Source organism: Mycena indigotica (genome assembly GCF_014461135.1).
Source record: "Mycena indigotica strain 171206Taipei chromosome Unknown Mind.scaff0022, whole genome shotgun sequence".
NCBI classification, from domain to species: domain Eukaryota; kingdom Fungi; phylum Basidiomycota; class Agaricomycetes; order Agaricales; family Mycenaceae; genus Mycena; species Mycena indigotica.
In genome coordinates, this window is record NW_023503021.1 from 74,657 (window position 1) to 101,285 (window position 26,629).

The 26,629-nt window shown below is 53.8% G+C and overlaps 1 protein-coding gene across 1 annotated transcript; it reads right to left on the bottom strand.

The window, feature by feature from the left end:
• Nucleotides 1-8,538: 8,538 nt before the first annotated feature.
• Nucleotides 8,539-11,901, bottom strand: MIND_01431000 (Aldo-ket-red domain-containing protein; the record flags this gene model as incomplete). The annotated part of the gene is made up of 17 exons (XM_037370690.1): nucleotides 8,539-8,580; nucleotides 8,638-8,736; nucleotides 8,798-8,957; nucleotides 8,995-9,093; nucleotides 9,144-9,179; nucleotides 9,230-9,284; nucleotides 9,334-9,388; nucleotides 9,437-9,489; nucleotides 9,537-9,622; nucleotides 9,667-9,783; nucleotides 9,836-10,211; nucleotides 10,268-10,294; nucleotides 10,335-10,468; nucleotides 10,515-10,565; nucleotides 11,489-11,655; nucleotides 11,709-11,819; nucleotides 11,857-11,901. 17 exons carry the CDS (start codon nucleotides 11,899-11,901, stop codon nucleotides 8,539-8,541), a joined length of 1,713 nt encoding a protein of 570 aa, XP_037212896.1.
• Nucleotides 11,902-26,629: the final 14,728 nt, after the last annotated feature.

The following is a 26,629-nucleotide window of genomic DNA, read 5'->3' on the forward strand; positions in this document are numbered from 1 at the left end:
CTCTCGCTAACTGGAGGATTCGAGGCCAACACTCTGATGGGGTGTGATCCACGCTGGCGCTAAGGATGTATCGGGCAGTGTGCGTGAACGACCATACCCGCATGAGTCGTGTCGCTAATCCTTTGCGAATCCACCCAGTTGTTTTATCCTTCATATCTTCTTCGCACACAGCTCGCGCAACCTCCATTCTTTCACCAACACAACTGGATAGCTGCGCGTGCATTGTAGAAGAGGAGGACGGACGTAAGTTGACTGTGCGAGAGAACGACAAGGTGCGTTATTACTATTCAGCTCCTTGGTTTCTCTTAACTGCTTTCGTAGCTTCCGCCACAGCCCAACGGAACGAGAATCATGTACCCACTCGCCAGCCGCTCTCTTTTACTACAACTTCTCACTCGCTGCTCCCCACGACCATACGAAAGGCTGTCCGTCTTGTTCCTGCTTGCAAACGATGGAAGAAAATTGACAAGGAGGGGTTTGCCTTACCTGCGTGCTTCAGCAATTCGGAAATTCTCCTTGGTCGCCGCGCCTCAAGATATACTTCCTGCGAACGAAAAAAACCAGAACCTCGCTGTTTCAATGTTCCAAAGCTCTTCACGGAAGGCAATCCTGTATCCCCAGTCCAGCGCACCGACTGCAATTGTCGCGTCTGTCCCGTCCCGCCCTCAGCACAGCACGTGCCGTCACGCGTGACTCGTCACCTCATCCGACGACACAATAATACTCTTCAATGGCGCGTCCTGCGGCGCTATCGACCGGTGCTCGTGCTGCTACGATATACTCACATAGTGTCTATTTCTTTTGGCCCGTGCTAGTCGGGTTTAAAGCCTTCGCTGGACGCGTTTTTGTGGACTCCGGCGTGGGCTTGGTCGCGAAGCTGGGAATCTGCTGGGAGAGGGGATGTGGTCGTGGAGGGGGGCGTATATGGATGTGTTTGTGGTGCTTTTAGCGCCGCGGATTTTGTGAATGTAGCGTTTACAGTACTGAGTTCCTTCATGTAGAGTGTTTCTGTTTTAACAAACAATATAGTATCTGTCTTGAAGGCGGTCCGATGCCCGGCGTTCAGCGGAAAACTCGAGGAGGGCAACGTGTCAGTGGCCGGGCAGGATTTATGCTGGAGTACTTGCAGTGGGGAATTCTGCCCTAAATTCTATGGTCTCGGAACGCTTTAACAACGGCACTTTTTTCTTGCTGTTGCGTTAGACATATATTGAGTGGGTATGTAGACAGTTGCATACTATTGAATTACAGACAGTTTCGAAGGAAATTTGGACACCTGTAGCTGTAAGATCTAGGCAGTGCTTCTAGTGGCTGCTAGCACCCCCATTGCCTAGAAGGCTAGATCCTACTAGTCTAGCAACTGCTAGCAGAACTAGGCTAGATAGTGCTTACAAAGTCATCAAAAATCAGTATTGATACATCAAATTGATTAATATAACTAAGATATTACTATATATAGAAGTTTAACTCCTTTTCTTCAGGCCGATGATCCGGTATATAGTGAGGAAGGCCTGTATCAATTACTATCCTAATTGGGACAGGAATGATGTAGTATCATAGAGCCATCAAAAATTAGTGATGGCGATCAAAATTGGTACTACAGTGCACTGATAATGATAGATTCAAACAGGGAACAAGGACATTAAGGGTGAAGCTCCACCTAGTTGAAACTGGGACTTGATCTTCATATTTTGCATGGCATAAAAACAAAACCCAGTGAAAAATGTAGCTGGAAGTGACAAAAATGTAGTCAGATATTGTTGCTTGAACTGACCGAGGACGGTCAAGATTCATGAAAAGGGGAGATAATGAGCCGTCAATATGACCACCATATGAAAAATAACATATGGACCCCATAAATTCATTTTCATGCACAATAGCTATGGAACATATGAAGAATCTCAGAATAAATGTTGCAAACCTTTGAATCAAATCTATATGCACCCGGCCACAAGATCTAGGCCTGCTAGGCCAGGGACTAGTCTAGACTCTGAACCGAACCAAGGTAACATGTCCATATTTGGCAAGTCTGACCCAGGACCTATATTAGAACCTTCCAGAAGCCTAAACTAGAACGTTCTAGAACCGGATCAGTGGATCAGGTCACATCATCACGTATTATGTAATTAATTTGAGAGTAGTATATAAGGAGGCCTGTAAAACCCTAGATTAATAGATTAGCCCCCCCTGGGTGTGCCTACTACCATTGTCACATCAGTCGGGTTTTGTCACACTTCACATATTGTCAGGTTAAGATAAACGTCAGGTTAGGTTAAGTGCAAGTGCAAGTGCTAGGAGAGTAGAGCCATATTGCTCCTCTCAAATTTCAACTCCTCACCCAACATCTGCTGTTTTCCAGTTCATCACAGTGAAAACTCCAATACAAGCTTATACAACATTCCAACTGTCAACTGATACTAACCAGAACATCTGAATCCGAGGGCCAGGTTTGGTTTGAACCCGGACCGGACCGGCGGACTGAACGCGTTCGGCGTTCAGGTTTGGCCAAGGCCGTTTCCAAACCAAACCTGGCCCTCGGTTCGGCCAGGTTCAGCCGTTTTCAGTCCAAAAATGCCAGTTCGGGGCTGGTCCGAACCGGTGTTCAGCGAAATCCCGTTTTGAACCGACCCCGGCGTTCGGCGTTCCGCGTTCGGCCGAAAAGGGCCAAGAACCAGACCGAACCGGACTTGGTCATCACTAGATGCGTGACATCAGCAGCCGAGACCTCTGGTCTTGGTGGGTGTGGCATGGTCACGTGTATGGGTTTGATTGATTGATTGGTGGGTGGTAAGTCGCGTACTTAGATGGCTGTCTGTTCTGTAGCCAGGTATAGTGCTTGGAGGTGCACTGTGCGGGCTGAACCAAGGCCTGAATCCTGTACCTTTTTATGTTATTTGTAGCCAGCCTGGAAGAACGAGGCGGGTATTGCAGAGCCAGGCGACCGACTCAGTCCGGACCGGACATCCAACAGTTTTGCCGAGGGCCTGGTGCTAGTCCGGGCCGGGTCCCACAGTGACTGCGCGCCGCAAACGATGGTCGCCGGCATCAGCGAATCGTTGGCTGGTGTAACGCTAACTGGCCTGGCCAGCCGACACGCAGAGCGGGGATGATAAAGTACTTAGTATGACTGCTGCATTGTGCAGCATGTCGGGAATGCCTGCAGGCCACACGGTGTCACGGTCGGCCGTCAGATGGCTTATAAGCGGCCCTGGCGCTTGTAAGATGTCACCAGCCCCTTGGACTCTGACCGCGGTTTGGGGTTCTCCCTGGCGGTGGTCCAGAGCGTGTCGGCCCTTACTGCTGCGTCGGCCATCACTGCATCGGCCATTATCGGATCAGCCATTACCGGATCAGCCATTACTGCATCAGCCATTATTGCATCGGCCATTACTGCGTCGGCCTTTTGCACACGTGACGCTTGCAAGATTCGGAGTCGGTCCGACTCAAGCCACGGCTGCCTAAGTTCGGTCTGGCACTGGCATTGCTGCATATTGCAACCCACACCAGGGTGTCGGCGGCATTTGTTATTGTTAATGTCACAGCGTTACACTGTTTCAGAACACTGCTTACTCAGCAATTGTCTGAGTAACACTAACAGGCGGCGAACCAGCAGCATAGCACAGTCGGTCTACCAGCTGTCTGGATGGCATTGTAAGGGCAACCCTGGAGACTCCGACGAAAGCCTAGCAGGGGAGGATCCAAGACGTGAATAAAAGCTACAGGAAATACACGGAGGGACCGACCTAGCAGGGGAGGATCCAAAGAGAAGAAACTCTAAGGGTCTGCCTGCTAGGGCGCCAACTATATACTGGTCGTCCGTAACTGCCGACGTAGGCGCAGAAAGCCTGAGCTGAGCGGCGTTGCAGGCTCTGTCCCAAGGTGATCGTTGGGAGGGTCTTGACGGATCAGTGATTGTGCGGGGCGAAGGAGGCCGAGGACGAGGGTTGGGGTAGGTCGGAGCGTCCGGGGGCGCCGGTCGGATGTGCCTCGGATGCGCTCGGATGGTCTGAAGGAGGCCGAAGTGGGGGTTCCCCTGACAGGCATATGACTATGGTCAGGCCCAGTTTCAATGGGCCTTGAAGTTAACTTGAGCTTAGGTTGGACTTGCACCAACTCCAAGCCTCAAGACTGGTCTGGTGTGATGCGTGACATCAGGTATCAAAAGCTTTGGCTTGGGCTAGCACCGTCACGTGGGGGAGTTCAATGTTGAGTCGTGGTGATTATTTACTTGCTTGCTTGCTTGGTGTGTGTGGGGAGCTGGGGGAGGGAATACTGACCCATTTCGATCAATTCAGCGGGCCTGTGACCCGTGACCGTTTGGCCGAAATGTCCATTCGGCCACAGGCCGAATTTCGCGTGACCTATTACCCGATTGGGAAGTTCGGCGCGCCGCAGGCGCTCGAAAATTTCGAAATCTTCCCGATTAGGACAGTTTGGGACCAAAAGATTTGGCTGTGACCCGTGACCCGCCAAAATATTTCGGCCAAAAAATCCGATGTGACCGTGACCCGCCTAATTGAATGAAATAGGTCAGTATCCTACACTGATCTGGAAGTCGCAGGTATTGGCCCTTGTTGCGTCACTGCCTCCGCGTCTTCCGTCCACACTTAAAGGGCTCAGTGTGATGGGAAGGTCATCCCGGCAGTCCGACGCGGACACAGTGATTGCCCGAACGCGAACTTCGCGGTGCCCGACCCCGACAGGCTGCTGGCGCAGTTGCGCTCACGCTGCCCGTCAATGCATCATATCATGATTGAGGTTCCGCTCCTGCAGCTGAGGTATTAGACCATGCCCATATGCACATCTCTTTGTAAAAATCCACGAGGCTCTTCAGTGCTGATCTCAGTGGATCACTGGGCATTGGAGTGAAGGAGACAGATGATGGTGTCCGACTCGGACACAGACAGGCTACGTGTGGAGCTAGCTCCGCCGCTGGTATCTGTCGCCGCACGCGGGGACCATTGATGCATCCACACATTAATTTGGCAATTAAGCAGCTCAAGGCACATAAGACGCTCTCCCGGGGCTAACGAACAGCGTCCCTGGCAGGAGACGAGATGCAGGACCCGGGACCAGTCCGGTGCCCCACCGGCGTCAACAAAAGCGGTACGCAGGTGGGTCCCCATCCCGACGCACCTGCCGGCGGGCTGAGGAGTGCGCCGCGCCGCGCGGACGGCATGTCCGTGATCCCGCAGAACATGGGCCGCGCGGGATAGATGCTTGAGGGTCGAATGCAGATGCAGTATGGTGGAACACACTGTCGGTTGATCAGTGCTTTCAGAAGACCGATAAGGTGGAAGAGCACACTGAGCATTGGAGAAGTATACAGTGCGGCTTCTCCGAGGTCAATCTGCTGCGCGCATCATTTGGAGGCGCTAATGGACAGCGTTGTTGCCCACGGGCTGCATCGCATGAATACCGGTGCAGAGTGGAGGAATAAAGATAGCGCACTGCTTGCGCAAACAGCCCATGTCCGTGTTGTTGCTCCACCGCTCCAGAACATCTTGATGAAGACGCCAATGACGTCAGGGCAGCTCGAACACGCCTCCGAGTTAGGATGCTCTTCAGCGGCGCGTCGTCGAGTTGATGTCGATGCGCCGGTCGGCAGCTAAGATCGTCGTGGGGAAGCTGACGCGGCCGCAGCGATAGCATCCACGGCCCGGCCACAGTTGGGCATAAGCCAACCGCAAGCGCGGCGGCCACCAATCCGCGGAATCGAGTAGCCTGGCAGGCGCCTAGTGTGATATTGTGTCAGGTGTACGGATTATCCTCCATAGCGCTGAGGCGGATGGCAAGCAGCACCACGGGGCACGATCGTCTCCGGATGGCCAGCGCGCAGACCCGTTAGCGTGAGCTTTCAAGTTGCGTCGACGTTTGATTTGCCAAGTCCGGACCCACAGAGTCGGAATCGATGCGCCGGTGTAAGTCCTGTGTTAGCAATTTCGTCTCAGCGGAGAGTCTCAATACAGATTTAGACTCTCGAATAAGTTGGCATCCAGAGAAGGAGTTGTTGGGGCATGTGTATCGGCTAGTGTTGCGTAGATCTGCCCCTGAGGCTGGCATTTTGCATCGAGACGAGTTAATTCGTGTCCTCGACAGTGCTGTTGCACACACGCTGCATAGTTATTAGTATAAATACCGGACCGGAGTGGAGGAACAAATCCGAAGATGACCACTCTCCAGCGGCAGGTCCATATGCTGGAAGATGATGATCATTGTCGATGTGCGCAAGATGGTGCTGACCGAGTTGGGCGTCAGGAAGCTGAGGTGGCTGCGGCGCGGGCATCAAAGGACTGCCAGTGGTTGGGCACAAGCCAAGGTCCAAGCTTGCAGCGGAGGAGAATCCAGTATGGCCCAGACCACATTTTGCATACCGCGGGCAGCGGTCCAAGTTCGGTTGGGAAATCCGAGGCAGTTGCTAGTATTCCTGCTCGGGTAGAGCATACGGTCGATTTGATGACTGGTGTCTGAAGACAGAGAATAAGCTAGGATAAGAGTGGGCTTGTAAAAAAGGTGCGCTCGGTCAGCGATGTCGGGAAAGCGAGGACAGCGTAACACGCCAGGCAAAGATCTCCAGCAGCACAGTGTCGCCACAGATTTAGACTCCCGGAGAAGTTGGCGACTGGAGAAGGGGTGGTTGGCGCATGCGTATCGGTTAGTGTTGCCGTAGCATTGCGCCAGCTGGCGCCGCAGGTGTGCTGCAAAGGCTGGCATTGTGCGTCGAGATGGGCGTCAGGAACAAAAAGGGGGAGGCGATTGCGTAAGATGTGACTGGGCGATCACATCATGATTAGCTCCCGCGCCGGGCACGCCGATTGGCTGGGCACACGTGTGCGCTGTCAATATGTGGCAGCGCTTTCCTCTCTTCACTTCCAGCTTGGCTGCAACTGGTCGCTCCATGTTTCCGAACGAACTCTTTCACGAAGTGCTCAAAGATGTGTCGCCCGCCCAGCTCAAGCTCGTCGCTCTTGCTTCTCGTCGCCTGCGCCTGCTTGCCCGCCCATTCCTCTACAGCAAGCTTGCCGTGAAGCCACATGCGCCCCCGGAGGAGCGCATTGCCTGGTCAGGCGGCGCCATCCTTAAGCTCCCACCTGCTCATGAGGTGGTGGATGCCATCGCAAAACTGGCCTTCTTCATGTCCCCCGCCATTGCGCCGTATGTGCACTGCATCAATGTCGCCTGGGAGGAAGTGAATGGCTTCGCCGAAAGAAGCAGAGACGCAGTATTCAACGATGTAGCCGGCACGCACACCATCTGTGACGTGCTATTCGCCGGCATCTCCAAGTTCGTTAACCTACGCAAATTCTATGGCCACAGTCTCATATTCACGCTCTCTGCGCTCGCCAACCTTGCGCAGGTCCGCGGCCCGATTGAGCTGGATCTCTTTGCCTGTTCTGTGGACTCCGAGATCCAGGCATTCCTTCGTGCCGCTATTAACGCACTCGACATCCGTATCCGTGTCTCAAGCGTCAAAGTCGCCACCTCGGCAGCATACAGTCCCACGTGCACGCTCTCAGAATGGTTTCGCTCTTTGAGCCCATCACACTCTCCGCGGTCAGCCTGGACATGGATCAACCAGTGGAAGGGCTTACGAGTGTGCTACCTCACGTAAAACACCTGGCGCTTAGACTCTCCGAGGGCTGCGGCGCGTTGCTAACCTACTCTGGCTGTGTGCAGCTGCAAGCGGCCTTTCCCGCAGTTGAGCAGCTTAGTGTCGAGGCGGCACTCTATGTGGACGATCCGGGGCTGCCGTGGGATGGCCCTAACGGCGGCGAACCGTTGTTTCCCGCTGTATTCAAGCTCACGACCACGTATGAAGCCAGTGAAGCTTTACCCCTCCTCCTGCGGATTGCACCGTCTATCCACACATTGCATGTCGAAAACGCTGATGCCACAAGCTTAGTGTCCGTGCTGCAGCGCAATAGGCAGTGCATCCCCGTGACAATCACGACACTCACCCTCGAATGCGACTCGGAGGACGGCGATCTTGCCGTGTGGGGCGCGGTCTTTGCACATTTTCCGCACCTGCATACCCTCGACTTCACCGTAACGATGCTGTCCGGACGCGTGCCCGCCGTAAGTGAATGTCTCCTAAGTGTCGTCATCCGAACTGTGCCCATACCCTACTCAATACTATCACAGCCTGCCGCCTTCCTCACGGGCTTCCCGGCTAGTCTTCCCTTGGGTTTGCAGCGGCTCGAAGTCAAGTACTCGGACACGAGTATGTTCTCTCGCCGTGGGCCCCGGAGCGGTTCCTCGTCCGACACCTTGGTGATGCAGACAGGACAAGTGCTACGGAGGCAGCTGCTTCGCCGTTGCCCCAATCTGAGCTGGATTTCGATACTTGCACCACCCTTCCATCTCAACCTCCAGTGGACAAAGGACGCATAATCATGATATAGACACATACGAATTGAGCACACCAGATCACAAAAGATATTCAATATTGATAAACGAGAGAATGAGTGGCATTTGTATTCTTCCTTACTTGAGCTGATCTTGTGGTCAAAGGAAAGATAGGGGTGATATTGCACCGAGTCAAAGGATGCCCTGATCCAGCGGCGGGCGACCATACGTCTCCTACACCAACATCATTAGTGCATTATCCACCTCATCATTGGATAGAGAAATACGCACCGGCTCCTGCGGGTGGTTACCCAACACAGCCTCGATCCGCGCCAACACCGCAGCATCCAGCTTGGGCAGGACCTCAAGCGCGCCGAGGTTCGCCTCGAGCTGTGCGACGGAGGACACGCCGAGGATGACTGTGGAAGTGTGGCGGTGCGCCGCAACCCACGCGAGCGCCAGCGCGGTTCCGCCCAGAGTTCAGCAAGTCGGGGAGAAACGACGCACCCGCAGCAATTTGGCTGAGGAGACGCACTTTCCAAAGCAGCTCTTCGCCCTGGGGACCCTCCGTCGCCCCCCGGAACATGGGCACGGTGGCGGGCGCGTGCCGTCTGGGATGCCGTCGTTGTACTAGCAAAGTTAGTTTACGTGTTAGAGGGTTGAGGAGGATATACCTTCCCCGTCAGCAGTCCGCCCTGCAGTGCAGAGAATGCGGTTGTGCCCAGGCCGTACTTGGCGTACAAAGGGCTACAAAGTCAGCATTAGCTACTGCTGAAGTTTGATGGTTGCCCACGCACGCGTATTCCTTCTCCGGACGTTCGCGGTGGAACATGCTATCGTCTCCTCAGCATTATTTCGAAGGAAGAAAGAAGATGGCGCAGACTTGTGCTTGCACTGCTCCGCGATCGGCGCGATGAGGTTTAAGCGCGTGGCAACATCTGTGCTGCGGGTAAGCGACGGGAGGTCTCGGGAGAGGTACACGCTCACGATGCGCCTCCTCGATCTGGTGCGCGCTCCACTCGGAGGTGCCCCAGTAGAAAGCCTGCGTGTGAATCTTAGTGGATATGGATAGACAAAATCCACCACTCACCCAGCCCTGGTCGATAACATAGTTAAATGCGCGGACGATCTCCTCCATCGGAACTAGCCTGCGTCAGTTGACCTCCTTATGGCGAATGTAAGAAACCCACCGGTGGTATCGCAACGATGCGCGAAGATGACGTCGACATAGTCCATCTGGAGCCGTCGCAAACAAGCCTTCGTGCCCTCGATAACGCTGTTGCCAGTCAGAGTTGTAGGAAGGAAAGGAAGGTGGCGCACTGTTTGTGCGACAGCCCCGTGTCGTTCGGGCCCGTGCCTGGCTCGTGGCTCCAGAATATCTTGGTTGAGATGACGAGGTCCGTGCGGCGCCAGCCAAGTTCTTTGATAGCGTGTCCCCTGATTTTGCTGGAGTCAGAGAAAGCGTGGTCAGAAGGGAATCTCAGGGAACGCACATTTGCGCTCAGCCGCACCTTTCTGGTAGTCCTCCGCGGTGTCGAACATGTTGATCCCATTCTCGAAGGCGGCCTGCATGATGTCCTTGACGCTCTCGCCGACGACGGAGCCTCCGAGGGTGAGCCCTGTCGAGAGCTCAGCTAAAGCCAATGGGGAATGCGCAAAGACGGACAGCCGCCGAGAGAGAAGAGCGGCACGCGCAGACCGCTGGGGCCCAACCGGCGGAAGGGCATCGCTTTTGCGTCGAAGACGGGGACTGGAGAGGACATGGGGGCAGGTGGAGAGGAGTGGAATGGGAATCGATTGCAGCGTCGGCGAACGGGCCGGTGGTGTCTGCGGAAGGCGGAGCGCCGTCGGTGGGGGCAGTAGACCTATTAGTGAAATGAGCGATTGGCTCTGCGTGATGAGCAAGACATGGGTAACGCACCGTGAAAAACTTGAACACGCGTAGCGACTATCAGGACCCAGTTACGCGGACGAAATAGCACACGCACCTTGTCCCCGCCTTTCGGTTGTGCCCTGCTGCTTGCCATCCGGGCCGTCCGCGGCTGATTTCACGCCGCTTGTTTCCGCCCAGTAGAGGCCGCCACCCTGGGTGTCAGACTCGCCAGCGAAAAGTGAGGGATTACTGGGGAGTAGATCAGCGAAATAGAGACTGAATGCACAACACGCACCTCAAGCCACGCCAAATCGACCGTCGCAGCCCATCCCTGCTCCTACTCGCGCTGTGGCTCAAGCATAGCATTCGTGCCGCGCTCCGACCAGGGGCGGGACCGTCTCCCGCGCGCACATGGAAGGAGAAGACAAGGCGTGGCTGCTTACGTGGCACTGGTGATCGGCATCAGGTCCGGGCTCGGCGGCCGTGACATCAATCTCTGGTTTCTTTCCTCCGCTCCACGACGACGATGCGCTTGCACGACGATACCTAGCGCACCCTGCGGGCCACTCCGCGCACGAACGACAATCCGAGGCCCAATTTCTCTGGTGCATTTCTACTCCAGACATCGCCCTGCTCGTTCTCATAACTCGGGCCGGCAGTGCGTCCAGGACTATGGTCGAATGCCACTCCCCGTGCTCGTCAGCTTTCTTGCTCCACCCGCTTTGCGCCGCGCCGCCGCCGCCGTTGCTAGCCGTTGCTGCGCTGCATCTACAAGTTTGCCACCCCCCACGGCTCTTCCTTCGCCTTAGAAATCCAGCCCTCGGGCCCGGTCCATATATCCCCTGGTGTGTAGCTCCGGTCGCGCGTTCGCCTCGCGGACCGGCTCTTGCGCGACACGTCAACGACACTGGCCCGCGCTTTTGCTTCCTTGCCGCCAGTATCTTGACGCCCACGACAATTGTACTTAACGCGCTGAATCTACGGATCCTCTAGTTTGTCGTCCACTCAACGTGCACTTACCAGCAAGCTCTTCCGCACTGAGCTGTCCCCCCGCGCATGACTGTGTTTTCGGCAACGGTCATTTGATGCTTGTCATATCTATTCGACAACATGCTGGAATGCCCTGTCGTCTTACCAATCAAAGAAATATTATCGAGTTAGGCATGCACGAGTCCAAACACATGTCCGAGTCGGCGATAGATTCAATCGCTGGTCCACTGCAAGTCCAGGAATGACCCACGGATAACTATCTGCCGTAGACCGCCACACCCTTTCAGTAGTTCTGCCTGGAGCTCATCCGCGCTTGGAAGACGGCTCAATCCCACTCTTCCCGTTTGCCCCCCGGGAAGGACAGCCCTTGAGGACCAAATATGGACACGGAGACTTTCGAGAGTGGGCGGAAGGATGGTCGATAGGCTGGCGAGGAAGTGAGGGGCCTGGAGAACGGTGTTGATAGGATCAAGGCCGCAGATAACAGGACAGAATTCACCTCGCTTGGCCGAGAATCACCGCTGGACTCTTTGACACGGAAATCGAGGGTGCGCAGGTTCGGGAAGAAGGCAAGGATCCCGGACCAAAGGGAGTAATTGCCATTATCCGACTGCAATGCTACGTTAGTTATCGTGGGCGGAATATACCTCTCGATGCGCTGGAGCGTAAACAGCAGTCTCCGGCAGCTTCATTCCAAATCTTCAGTTTGTTCACAAATGGTGTGCATGGGAGAACTGCAGGCAACACTTTGCAGGCTGTGGTCAGCTCGCACACACGGAAGCACACAAGCTGGCTCGCTCGCGGCCATCTCTGTGTTATAAGGCCCATCGATGACCTGAACGCACAGCTGTTCGAGTCCCGGGAAGGTGCGCGGCAGCTGCTCGATGCCAGAGTGGGTTAACACCAATGAATTCTGGATCCGCAATACAAGATGTCGCACCCTGGGAACACGACATCTTCGCGCGACAACCTGGCAAGGCTGAGCAGACGCTTGTCAATGCACCAAGTGAACTTGACCAGCATGGCAAGATCGAGGATGTGAATCCATGACCAGAGATCCCCTTCTGGCTCCGAATCTCCAATCGCAAATCGGAAAACCAACTCAGAGACGGGAAGTCGGATATCGAGTGCACAGGAAGCTGCAGGAAACGCACCAGCGGCACCACTCTTCCACCACATCATTCTCTCGTCCCCGGCCGCTCGCTCACTCCTGAACTAGGCTTGACGGAGCAACGCCCTTGCACGAACAGTATATACCACCAGCCACGGTATGGCTTGCCAAAGCGGTCCCCACCCGGGCCGTCGCGGGTCAGGAGAACATCTGTCCAATGAGCCCAGGACCCTGCGCGGAGCGGAGCTAGCGGGGAACGACCCCGAGCGAGTCGAGCGGGGCATCAGGACGGTGCAGGCCTTCGCGTTGAGGGTTAGGGTCACGCTGGCAGACGGCCTTCTTCGCGGTGGGTCCCTCCGCTGTGTCGGCTGTGCGTGCGCGGGACTTATCTGCGGAGGTGTAGCTGAGCAAGCGGCACCACCCCCGGCGTGCCCGGCCACCAGTCGACGCCCGGCGTTCCACGAGGTTGCGGAGGCGTATAATGTCCTTCGACGCCGGCGTTCCACGAGGTTGCGGAGGCGTATAATGTCCTGCGGGGACGCGGTACTAGGTGTGCCGCATACGGTTGATTTCGTGTGCTTCACAGAACTGAGGAGACTGTGACAGACGCGCATATGACAACACGCTTCCGTGTGAGAAGTGGACGCACTTGAAGGCACTGATAACTTGGAGGATTCCGATTCAATAGTTTACAGAATATTTTCCACTAGAAGGACTACCAATCATTGTCATATTTCCCTGGGGCGCCCGCTGAGCGACGCTCCGCAAGCATTTTATCCACGCGCTCCCAGAACCCCGCACTAGTCGCGCCGCCTGTCCACTCATCCTGCCACTCCGGCCAGCCGATCCCCTGGTGGACCAGGAGGCACGCAGGGTGCTCTATGAGGCGTTCGTCGAGCGGCACCTTCCCAACGCGCTGGTAGGACAGGACGAATACATTCAACCGCCGATGTGGATCCGACAGCACGTCCAGCAACATGTCGAGCGGTGGGGCGTCCCTCTGCAGAATGTCGTGGTACCACTCCTTTGTATCGATGGCGAGATGCGTCAGCGCACGAAGCGCCAGAAGCGGCGGCCAGACTTGCGGCCAGCGGTGGTAGAACGACAGGTGGAGGTGTGTGATGCGCGTGAGCGCGGAGAGGTCGGGAGATGCGGTCATCATGTAGAGCGAGAGCAGGTTCGTGGTGAGCCGCCGGAGGTTGGGCAGAGTTCCGAGCACGTCTGCCGTGCTAAATATGAGACCACGCGGTAGAATGACAACATCTTGGAGGTGGGGGCAGGAGTTCAGAATACTGTTAGTCTCAGACGAGGAGAGCTCTCCGTCGAGACGCAGACCGGTCGACTGCGCGATGAATGCCTGCCGGCGGGGGTCTTCGATGAGCGCCCTGAAGGCAGACGGCGACAAGACTGGGAATGGTGTATTGAGAGTCGGACCAGCCTCCGGATCCCGAAGACTCAAGACGTTGTACAGCAGCGGCTCCACACTGGCGGCCACAGCTGGTCAGCGAGAGAAACGGACCAAAGTACGCATTGCCGGACGCACCACTCTTTCACCCACCACGCTACGCGCATCAACACTGGGATGCCCCGCGGCCGCTGCAGCGCCGCCTCGCGGAAGATGTGCAGCTCGATCTCGCGGGGGAAGGGCGGGTCGTCCATGAGAGTGAGAAGCAAGATGCGGGGATGAGTCAGCTGGCGACCGCGGGAATCAATCAACTGGAAGCGCCAGTGTTCCGCAAAATGCTGTATAACATCGCTGCAAGTGCCTACCAGCGAAAGACGCGACGCCGATGCGGGACAACGCTGTTGGCAGCCAGATGCCAGCGCATAGTGGACGACGCAGAGGATCGGTCGAATAACGGCGACTGCACCATTCTTGGGGGGAAAATTGGCAATATGTTGATTAGTAGTGCACGGATACAACAACGTCTATTACACTGACAATGGGTGAGCCCCAATTACTAGTATCAAGTGCACAACACACCTTGTCCCTCTGCACACGACAACCATGAGACCCGCCGAGACGGGTCAAGGAAGATAAAAAATTGTGCCACGACGACGGACAAATACGATGTACAAGGAGCCGCGTGCGCTGGCGCCCACCCGCCAGCCACATTTTATTTTTGAAGCGCCTGATCCCATGTCCATCCTGCCTCGAAAGCAGGCTGTTCCTTCCTCGACACCAGCGCGGGCCACCGAGGGCAGAATCGCAAGGTCGGCTCAGACCGTGTGGGGGGAAAGTGGGCGGAAAAGAAGGGCGATGACCCGTGTTTGGCGGGCGGCGCACGGACCATGCTGATGCACGTGCACAGGGAGCCATCAAATTCATGTCCGTGGACACGTTGGCCGTGAAGGTTTTTGGGCACCATTGTAGTCCTTTGAGCGCAGAATGCTGCACTGTGTCCTCCGATACCCGACTGTATTAAGCTGGAGAAGGAGCTTGAGAGCAAGACCTGTCTTTCAAGTTGAGCGCAGTGGCTTGGCATCCCAGTCGGCTGTCACACGCTCAGTGACGCTCTCACGCGGCAACCATTTCTCTCCTAACAACCGTGTTGCCCAACGAGCTCCTCCTCGACGTCTTCCGACGAGCGTCAAGGGATGACCTGCACAATGTCGCCCGTGCATCGCGGCGCTTCTGCTCTTTGGCTCGCACACTCCTACTCACCAACCTCTCGTTCCTGCCCTATACCTTTGACGACGGAGCAAACGCAGCAGTTGGAGGATAAACTGGGACTGTTTGGGTCGAATAGCGTGGCGCCGTACGTCAAGTGCATCTCTGTCAACCTGCTTAGCTGCTACTCTGGGTATTCGTACAAATTCAGCGATGTCAGGTTCAGCGACGAGGACGAGATTCATTCTATGCTCCATAGCGTACTCACGACACTCCCCCGCTTCGGCAATCTTCGCTACTTCAAGGCTGAACAGATAGAATTCACGACCCGCGGCGCTTGGTGCGCTCGCCCAGCTACAATCACTCGAGACATTGTTCCTCATCAACTGTGCAATCCCCCCCTTCTCTCGCCAGCTCTATGTTCCTCCAGAAAATATCCATCAGCAGCTTGATACTCGCCGACTGCAGCGAACCGAGCTCCTGGCTGAACCTTGTAGCCTCAGCGCGTTTGCGCGCTGCAGATACGATGGGAAGCAGCAGCGCCAAGTCTGGCATTACACTGCCAGGGCGGAATTGCCGTACTCCCGATATTCCTGAATACCACCCACCTCACAATTAGTATCAGAGGCTCGGAGACCAGTGAACTCGCCACCTTGCTCAACACCGCCTTTCCTAGGCTGGAGTCCCTGATACTCACGACCGACAACATTCCCTCCCCGGTAGCCCCTCCGGACCGCGATTTGCCATGCACATTCCGTACTTTGACACAGTTACAAGCCACGCTTGAGCTGGCATTGCTTATTCTTCCGCTGGCCAACATTGACAAGCTCACGCTACTGGGACCCGATACGCCAGCCCTGCTGCTCGCCCTTGCTGCCCTTCCTCACGCGCGCACTTGGAGCAGTCACGGATCTGACGCTTGCAGTGCTAGAGGGGTGCGACACTAGCAGCAAGCTGGCATCCATAGCCAGCTACTTCCCTGCATTGGATCTTTTGAATGTCCACCTCGCATTTCACTATGGAGACGAATATGTACACTCGGTGGGTGCCTGCGATATCGACAAGTACAGTATGAGGGGTGACGAAATCAGTGGGACTGGGACTGGGCCACCCCAAACCAGTCCTACTGATCGAGTCCAATCCCACTGATCAGCCCTTAAGCAAGGGTGATCAGTGGGATTGATGCACTCGAGCATGCTTCCTATGACCTCGGGAATCAGCTCAGGATCAATTCACGAGCTGCGCAGCAAGCCTCCGCGGCAGCGTGGGGTCCGGGTGGAAAACCCCGGCCGCGCCGTAACTACGTGATAAAAAGCTCCAGAGCACCTAGGAAAGTGAGAGAGGGGAGGAGGGAAGAGAAGAGTGCTCGCAGCGGCGGGCCCTGCGGCGAGCAGAGGCCCCCGGCAGGGTGGGTCCAGGGCAAGGCCCTCGTCCTCTCTATCGTTAACGTTTTCTTGTTTGCTGAGGCTCTCCAAATCCCCGTTAGATCCAACGACAACTGGGAAGGGAGCCTAACCCGGGAGCATTGCGCTGCTCGGAACGCCTCGCATGTCCCACGACAACAACTCGGACTACGGAAGCACATTCGTAGAGCAGCTTTGAGCTGATTAATCTCACAAAACTATGGATTGCACGCGCTAATGTCCTCCCCCTTACACTTCATGTGACAGCCTTTCTTGATTACGGCGCAGACATTACTCCCGCTGGTATCTCGCTGGCGAGACGTCTCACTAAGCGTGCCAATGGAGACGCTGGCCCAGCTGTTTTTGGCTGGATCACAATTTCCAATGCTACAGCGTCTTTCGATTGCGGCGTCCGAGGGTGACTGGGAGTTGAAACGACTGCGAATCCTGGACGCACCGGAACTGCGATCCCTACAAATACTCTCAGTGGAGATCATTGCGCTGCATCCCTCCAAGGCGCCATTTGCACAGCTAACAACCTTGTACTTCAAACGCCTCGCTGGAGTCTCTGCTGCCTTGGACATCTTGAAGCACAGCAGCAGCCTTCAACAATTCTAGCCTGGTAATCACAATGGCTTTGTCTAGGAAAATTGTCTGACTTTGACCTCAGAGCGACGAACATCTAGTATGTAGTGCTTTTGAAGTTTTCTCGTTTAACCCTCCAAAGGCGCCGGCAATTATGACATGTAGATCACGCTTATCGAGATGGATTTCTGTATGGACGGCGCCATCCTTTCCCATTCGAAACTTCTGCTAAGCGTCAAACAGGACACCCCGACATACTCAAAATACGCGGAGATTATTGCCAGTGCGTCTACTTAACCTGCTGCTTGTACCCCACTGACCGCGCCCAGCATTGTGCGTCTGCGTCGAGCAGACCTCATCAGAGTCATCTGCCTCCATGGATGACTTCCCGCACGCATTTATCCAGGCGGTGGAAGCGTATTTCGCCCCAAATTCCGCTGCACGCACCTCTGTCAACAAAGAGACTGCCAAACTGTCCCCGTATGATTACCGGGAGATGCAGGACACGACGACGTCGGACTGTCCGTCCCGGCGCCCGGCCACCGCCAAGCTGATACATATAATATGTAGCACTTCCGGAGGACTTTTGAGCATCTTTTGGGCTGTCCCAGCCTGCGGCTTGTGCTTCCCATCACCATCATGATCAGTCGTAAATCATGATCAGACACGGTCACGTGAGGCCAGGCTGGGTAATGCAGGGCAACAGGGGCTGCTGTGCTGGTGGTGGATTTGGGAGAAGGAAATAGGGTGTGTGGTTTCCACGTGCCCAGGGGCTCGCTGCCGGGCAGCCGGGTGACGCGTTTGGGGTGGGGCTGCGAGGGGGCGCAATGAGCAGGGCGGTCGAGAGCAAGGTGCAAGCAAAGCGGACGCGCATGGCGCACAGTGCGGGCTGGGTCTGGTGGGGGCCGCTCTGGCTTCCGGGGTGTTGCGCACTGCGAGAGGAAGAGGTACGCGTCATGGAGTTGTTGGGACGACGCAGAGGATATCGATAAGGAGGGCAATGATGGCAGGGGTGGGGGCGTGGGTGGGGGAGGGCGTCCAGTTTTTGTCTCTTTGCTGTCAGGGAATATCTTTTTGCTGCCAGGAAATAGCTTTCAAGTTTCGCTGTGAGGGAATTGCTTCTCGTGTTGATGCTGCCAGAGCCGCGCGGTCCAGCATGGATGAGGAGGATTGCTAGCCAGCTACACAGGTGATTCCTTGGTCGCTGAGCAGGAACGACTTCAAGTTCGGAATAATGCTCAGTTTGCAGCTGCCACGCGCCACACCGACGCGATTCCCCTCCTCCCCCGCTCCTGTCCTCACCGCCTCTCCAGCACTCATTGAGTCTAATGTCCCGACCGCAACTTAGCATTTAAGTCTTCCTTTGGCTCAGCTGAACAGGTAACAAGAACTCACAGTTGGCAGTACTCAGTTACCACGCCGTATGCTCTGAGCCGACACGACCCATGTCACTGGCTCATCCTGCATATCCTGTACACACAGGTTGTGCGTCGTCGTGGTCCCGCCTGTGGGTGTGGTTGTGGGTGTTGCACATGGTGGGTGGCGGAAAACAGGGCCGGCCGGTGTGACAGGCGTGACTCGGACCGGAAAAGAGCAGTCCACCGACGCTGAGCTCAGGCCCCGCTGGCCAGCACGCGGTGCGCCGACAGGACATACATGTGCGTCTCTCCATCCTGTTATCTGTGCCGTACTCATCGTCGCTAGACGTTCCTCGGCACCCATCCCGGCACTGTGCCTCGTGCCCAGGGCGGCCCCGGTGCCCCTGGACGTGGCCGCCTGCAGCTGTCGGCAGTCCTTGCTGGCTGACTGGACACCGCTGCGGCTGAGCGCCTGCCTGTGCCCTGCTCCTCCCGTCCAAGCCTGCTCTATTTCTTGTCATTGTTGTCCACTTTGTTTCGCATTTGTTCTTAATCGTCAATTACTCACCACCATTGGGAGCCGATCCGCCATCAATCACCCTCCTCGCTATCGACCGCTTTCCTGCTTCCGTGCTCTGCTTTTGCATTCTGTCACTTTGCGCCGCCTCCACTACCAGTACCAACAATACCTCTATTCACACACACACACACACACACACACTCTTAGCAGATCGAGTGTCATGGCAGTGCTCGATGATGCGTCTCCGAAGGTCCTTGTCCTTTGGTACAACAATCTTCCCTCGGAAATGGAGGAGACCGTCGGAGATGGCCCACTCGTCAGAACGTGAGGAGCAGGGGCCTTGGGCTTGACCTTGAACCTTAAGAAGTTGCCGGGCCGCTAGTGCAACGGGCTCCTCCAGGTCAGGCTCACCGGAGAGGTGAGGACAGGCCCAGTGGCAGTGTCTCAGGATGAACGCTGTCGTTGCCAAGCTTGTCCCAACGTACACAACATGCTCCGCAGGGGCACTGATGTCGCCCATGATCAGGAGCAAACCCAAGAGACATGCCGAGAACCAGGGTCAGCGGGAGCCAGAGCAAGACAGGGACCAGTGCGACACTGTGACAGGGAGCACGACCAGCATCGATATCACGAGGAACTTGAAGCAGCTGAGTTCTCTGTCATTCCATACTTGATACTTAGTATGTTTAGCGCGCCGTGGCCCGTGGGCCGTCTCCCGAGTCAGTGTCGCTTGTGAAATTTTGAGTTTAGGTGTAATACAACATCGTTGTTGTGATTAATCATCCCCGATCGCCGCCTGCTTCAGGTTCTCCAACTCCGCCCACGGCGGGAGCCCATAACGCCTGGAGCTTTTTGTGCAAATGTGCTTTGCATATCTGACAAATTCCATCCCAGTCGGCGCTGTTCTGCCATTCAACCATGTCCTCGCGGTAGTCGAACATAAGGAGCAGCACCAAGTGGTGGTCACGGAGGTGGTCCCGGAAGAGACGGGAGGACGCCATGCACATGATCCAAAGCTGGCACATGTCTTTGTCGCAAATTTTTGGTGGGGCGGGCTTCATGCACCCATCTAGACCCACAGCCACCTGCTGTTGTTTCGTGGCCCCACAAAGGACAGTCACTTGATCGCCAGGATCGAGCCGGGCCGGGACGCCATTGACAACCGTCCCGTTGATGAGCTGCTCCGCGAGGTCGTGCAGGTTGCCCACGAGCCGATAGAACAGCAATGGCAGGACCCACAGCGCATTGATCTCTCGGGCCAAACGCACAAGCGCAATCAGGTGGTCGTCCCCCGGGCAGAACCACGACGCAACGGCGCTCGGCCCGTGGTCCCCCTTGAAGGTGTCGTCATAACAGGCGGTGAATCGGTGTGTTGTACTTATGCCCCAGCTGCACACACCCAATGACTGCTTCCACAGTCGTCAGCACCGGGAATGACCAGAAGGAGCTGCATGGGTCAGGATGAAGGCTAAGTATTGAAATGAGTGGATATTACGATGCACGAGGGCACGAAGATAGCTTTCAAGAACAGCGTGATCTCCTCCTTGGCATCCTGCAGCTGGACCAACAGACATCCGTCAACCATGTCGCCCGGCGACGCCGACGTGCCCGGGGCTGGCTGTGGAAACACGAGCATGTCGCCAGACATAGTAGACTCCAGCGCGAGGATGCCGCGGTACACCTTATATTGTGCGTGCCCCGCCTGGAGGACGATGTTCCTGTCGTCGAACCACACAGCCGCGACACGGTGGGGCTCGGGCTCGTGTGGTGCGTCCATGGTGGGCATAGAAAAACAAGATATAGTACAGCGTGACAATGTACATAAGTGACAAACTTAGTTCAATTTGACAAGCTGGATACAATCATTTTTGACAGGACATGTTCCTGTGACGCAACGTCCGAAGTTGTGATGGTTCCCCATGTGCAAGTACGAGGGTCTTCTGAGACTTGTGGCAGGCAGAGCCGCGGAGGTAACCTTGGACTCACACGCACCTGGTGAGCCACCCACCAGTCCCGCCCCCTCTTTCCATATGGTGCCGAGGTCCGAGCCGAAGCCGTTGACCGGTCGCCGGAGGTGAGAACGGGCAGTGCAGCCACTAAAGCAGTATTGAAGCTGAATTTCAGTGACTGCCAATGGCAGCGTTATCACAGTGTGGTACTACAAACAAACAACGAACTCGGAAACGCCGAACATCATAGGCCTAAGGCTGTAACTACTAACTTGAAAACAGAGAGAAGAATACATAGTTACGGCGGCTACAAAAGCAGGTCACACTGGATCGCCTCAGTCTTGAGTTTCTCCAGCTCCAGCAACAGGGGGAGGCCATAGATGCCCGGGAGCGCGTCCCAGAACCGCTGCTGCGCAGTGTGCAGCTCCGTGCTCAAATAGGCCATGCATGCGGCGCATACTTTCAGGCCGGCGCTCGCCTCCCAGTCGTAGAAGCGGGCATCAAACAGGCAGAGTGAGTTGCCTGTGTGCGCGGCTAGGTGTGCGGCGATTGCGGGGAGGCAGCGGCCTGGGTGATTCGGTCGCGGCCCAGATAGAGCAGCATAAAACTTAAGAATGAAGGTATGGCTCAAATGCCTGAAAAAACCTGCAGATGAGTGAAAGTCCCTTACCTGTGTCTGTTGTAAGGTGCTTTACTGCATGTATTCCACACCATACCTTAATATGCCCTGCCTCATTATCATAGCACCTCACGACCAACATGGGTAAGGTACTTATAGGCTATCATCAGTACTAGCTGGATGTGCCCTGCCTAATATTAAAGCACCTCACGACTGACATGGGTAAGGTACTCAAGGGCTATCATCAGCACTAGCTTAGCACACCCTGCCCTGTCATTAAAGCACCTCATGACGGCGCACCTCATGACTGATATAGGTAAGGCTATTACCTCATAGAGCAGCATAAAAACTCAAGGATGGAGGTATGGCTCAAATGCCTCAAAAAACCTGCAGATGAGTGGAGGTACCTTACCTGTGCCCATTGTAAGGTGCTTTACTGCATGTATTCCACACCATACCTTAATATGCCCTGCCTCATTATCAAAGCACCTTACGACTGACACAGGTAAGATACTTACAGGCTATCATCAGTACTAGCTTAATGTGCCCTGCCCTAACATTAAAGCACCTCAAAAAACCTGCAGATGAGTGGAGGTACCTTACCTGTGCCCGTTGTAAGGTGCTTTACTGCATGTATTCCACACCATACCTTAATATGCCCTGCCTCATTATCAAAGACTCAAGGGCTATCATCAGCACTAGCTTAGCACACCCTGCCCTGTCATTAAAGCACCTCATGACGGCGCACCTCATGACTGATATAGGCAAGGCTATTACCTCATAGAGCAGCATAAAAACTCAAGGATGGAAGTATGGCTCAAATGCCTCAAAAAACCTGCAGATGAGTGGAGGTACCTTACCTGTGCCCATTGTAAGGTGCTTTACTGCATGAGTGTCTTATCAATATCTTATATACTATTGAAACATCTTAGCAAGGGGATTACCTTACTTCAGCTAGGTCCTGTATATCATAAATTCAGAACAAACAAGTGTAAATGACAAAAAAAAAAAAAAAAAATGCTGAATAATCTTCCCCAAATTTTCCCCCACAAGCTTCCCATTCCCATGTCAGTCACCCTGCCCTCAATTTGTGACAGGGTGTTGAAGGGGTGGACTCTTGCTGACAAGGTAATTTGTCAGCAACTGTGGAACGGCTTCCTTCTCCCCCTATATGTGGCTGTCAAGCTGCATTTAGAGATCATATTTATTGTTGAGATTACATAAGTGTGAGGGCAAGTTCTAATCTCCACTGGTGCTTTCAAGTATGTAGCTGAGCTATATGTCCAATCATTAGATCATGTCACACATTGTCATGCCTCTATCTTCATAACTACTTGAGATAGATACATGATTCAAGCACTACCAGAAAGCCTTTGAGCAGTACAATCAATGTACTATGCTATTTGATCACTATCATACTATATGATGACTGTATTTAGTTCTCAGTAATAACAAAGGGAATATCTGGTACTTAAACTAGTATGTCGTAGGTGACTTATATGTTCATATACTCCATACCAGGCCTCTGGTATCAGATCCTGAGTGAATATGATACTAGTAATGCAATGTATCCACACATCAGTAGTATTTGATCTCCATTAACCCTGAAAGATAACCATAGATCTCTGCCTAGTCAGGGCAGATAAAGCTGGGAGAGTGCTCATTTGAAGGGTATACCATCCTACCATGGTCTTATCCATCTAGCCATCTGATTTAGTCTGATCACATCAACCTATTGACTGCCAAGCATGATTGAATACTAAGTTGAGCAGTATTTCACTGATATCCTGGGAATAAATGCATGGAATCTTATAATCCAAGTTCATATAATGCCATATAATAGTCCCCCACACTTCTACCCATTTCTAAGTCCACAGCAAGTTTGAGGGTCATTCAATTGCCAGGGACCTTAGGTGCTATATAACACAGGATAGAGATATGCTAGAGGGGTAGGGGCACCAGTTTCTAGGAGGTATACTATACCCCTACTAAGAGATAGACTCAGATACCTCAGACTTACAAAGGTCATGCCATGGTGAGCTCATCATCTTTGGGATAGATAACACTGATAATGGTACTGTGAGAGATCCAGATTAGCTAGGAGGTTGATTCAAGTGCTAGACAGGCTCATTTGAAGGTATATACCATCCTACATTTAAGTCTTAGATCATACTTGAAATTATTTTCTGACTAGTTGTAATAGCGAAGACACTCTTTTTTGCTTATGGGTACCTACCCTCTCTTCAGCTACCTTTAGTGACACATGGCAGAACCATGACTGATTATGTTCCAGGGTCCTAGTAGACATCCAAATATCCTTATACACCCACCTCAAGGTCCAACACTCAGTCTATAGACCTCACTATTCATATAAACCAGTACTGCATGCGCATGTCTTGGAATGTTCACCCCAATTCATCCTCCAAGGACATACAGAGATTAATCTAAGTATGCGGGTAGGTGTATACACCTCATTTGCCAAACCTTTACATATTTGATCCATAATCAACTACCAGATCATAGCTGTATGGCCAATATGATGTAGAAGTTGGTTCAGGGGGATATTAGAGCATAGCAGCATATTACATGTATATGAAATGGTGTGAGGGTCATCATGTCATCAGAGGACCCCTATGTATACTTCCTACCTTTAATCCATGAGGGGTCCCTCATCTTTGAGTGAGTTATTGGGAGATTGGTATAATAGGATGCATGGAATTTGTACAAACATATAGGATGTCTAAAAATAGATGTGTTGCTCAGAGCTATGATAGACATTTATTAGTTTATAACATGACTTATATTAAGATTATCCATACATTCCTCACCCAGATATCAAGTCATCATTGTGCTTCATCAAGTTTGAAGCAGAATAGCGACGGAGAAGTGGTATAACAGTATAATCAGCCAGGTACCTGTGAAACCATCTGCAGGTCAAGCCACTCCTGAGGTGCTTTACTCCGTACCTTGCTGTCCAAACTCATGCTTGTCAGCAGCAACGAACGGGTTTGTTGTCGTCGGTATTCGCGCGGCCAGTGAGCGATGCCAAACACGACCTCTTATCTGCCACAACGACTAACCATGGAGCCAACCTACTTCTTCTTCTTCTCGCGCTTCGCCCCGCTCGCAAGAAAACAATGCTTGGACGGAACTCAGCTTGTTGTTTTGTCCTAGCCTTGAAAGGCACACAGAGGACTGACAACCATTAGCCAGGTTCAGGGAGTATATAGCTCGAAATGGATAAAGGTGTGTTGCATCAAATGCTGGAGCGTTTGGAACATTGACCACGATCGCTGTCTCCTTCTACAGTTCTTTTTGTCCCCCCAAAAAAACACTTGAGGTTCAACGAGCATGTTGTTGTTTCAAGGCCTCGAGAGAACAGATAGTGCTCAATATACCCGAGGAACGGTTATAGGGCCCTCCTTGTGGCCTGTATGGGTGTGTTGATCGTTTGCCACTCGTTTCGTTTCTCAAGGGTGTATACAGGATTCTATCCTGCTTGTGACTTTTCTTTGGACGTTTTCTCCCTCCGAATAGCCTACTGCTATGATTGTCATTCATGGAGTTGACATCATTATTTTGCTGGCCTTTGACTTTGACGGAGGAGACGAAGGAGCGGGAGGTAGAGATAGAATGAGTTATCGGTGGAGAAAGGACATACAACGAGCGACATGTGCAGCATATCTCGAGGTGCGGCTGCTATGCTGGCTCATTCTGACCTTTGTTCCGCTTTCGACAGTATTGGGCCAGCCTGACCCAACCATAAAGCTATCGTCTTCATGGTCCCTTGAGGCATCAATAATAACGTGAAAAGCGTTATAAACAGGTCCTGTAAGGGCAACCCTGGAGACTCCGACAAAAGCCTAGCAGGGGAGGATCCAAAGCGTGAATAGAAGCTACGGGAAATACACAGAGGGACCGACCTAGCAGGGGAGGATCCAAAGAGAAGAAACTCTAAGGGTCCACCTGCTAGGGCGCCAACTATATACTGGTCGTCCGTAACGCCGACGTAGAGCACAAAGGTGATCGTTGGGAGGGTCTTGACGGATCGGTGATTGTGCGGGTGAAGGAGGCCGAGGACAAGGGTCGGGGTAGGTCGGAGCGTCCGGGGGCGCCCGGTCGGATGTGCCTCGGATGCGCTCGGACGGTCCGAAGGAGGCCGAAGTGGGTGTTCCCCTGACAGGTCCGTGATACTATGCAATATATGCTTATGCTAATGACTTCTTACCAGCTGCTGCTTTCCCTCTTGATTCTGTCTACCTGTTGTCGTCAGATGCTGTCCTCCCATTTTGATCCTCGATCTGGGTGGTGCCACTCGGATTGTCGACGACACTGTTCCTTTGATTCGAGGAGTTGTTGCCCAGCACCTCCATTGGTATCATCTCATTCTCCGTATTTGCCCTCCACCTCTCAATTGCCTGCATGGGGTCAGGAGAATTGTCCACGACATCAGTCCTCTGATCTGAGCGGTCGTTATGCACCGCCGGCCTCGGTGTCAAGCCATTCTCCAGCCGTACTCTCCACCTCTCAATCACCTCATTCACGAATGGCTCTCCCTTTGCCTTCCTCAATTTGAAGCATATCATCCACCACCAAGATTTTCAGCCATCATCAATAAACAACTGTACTTTGGAGTGGACCTGGGCTGCTGCTCCAGAGTTTTGGTATTCCTCAAGTGCCTGATTTAGATCCACGTCTGTCAACGGGTGCGGGCGACCGATGTGGTTAAGAGTATTGCAGAAGATGCGGTCGAGGAGGAGTATGAGGTGGATGGTATATTCAAGAAAGAAGCGGAGGGTATCAGGACTGGTGAGTGTTATTATTCAGTGGCACAGTATGATAAGCCTTACTGGGCTGGCTCGTAAGCTGCTTCACATTGTTGTCCTCAAGACGCTTACTTACCCCTAGGCAACAGCACGGGTAAACCCGTGAGTAGTGGGGGGCTGACGCGCACCCGTACCCGCACAACCACAATACTCATACCTGCGGGTACAGGTACAGGTTTACCCATGGGTTACAGGTGACGGAGGAAGAAATGTCATGGGAATAGAGTCAGCGACAGGCACAAATATGTGATAAAAGCACAACAATAGTAAGACTCGAACCCAAGACCTTGACAACAAGGGCCGAGAGTATAACAAGCTGGGTCACTAAGCCACGGGTATCACTGTCGCTTACCCGTACCTGTACCCGCGGGGGTAAAACCTGCGTACCCACGTGGGTTTGGCCTACCTGTGCTGTTACCTACTTACCCCTATGAAGAT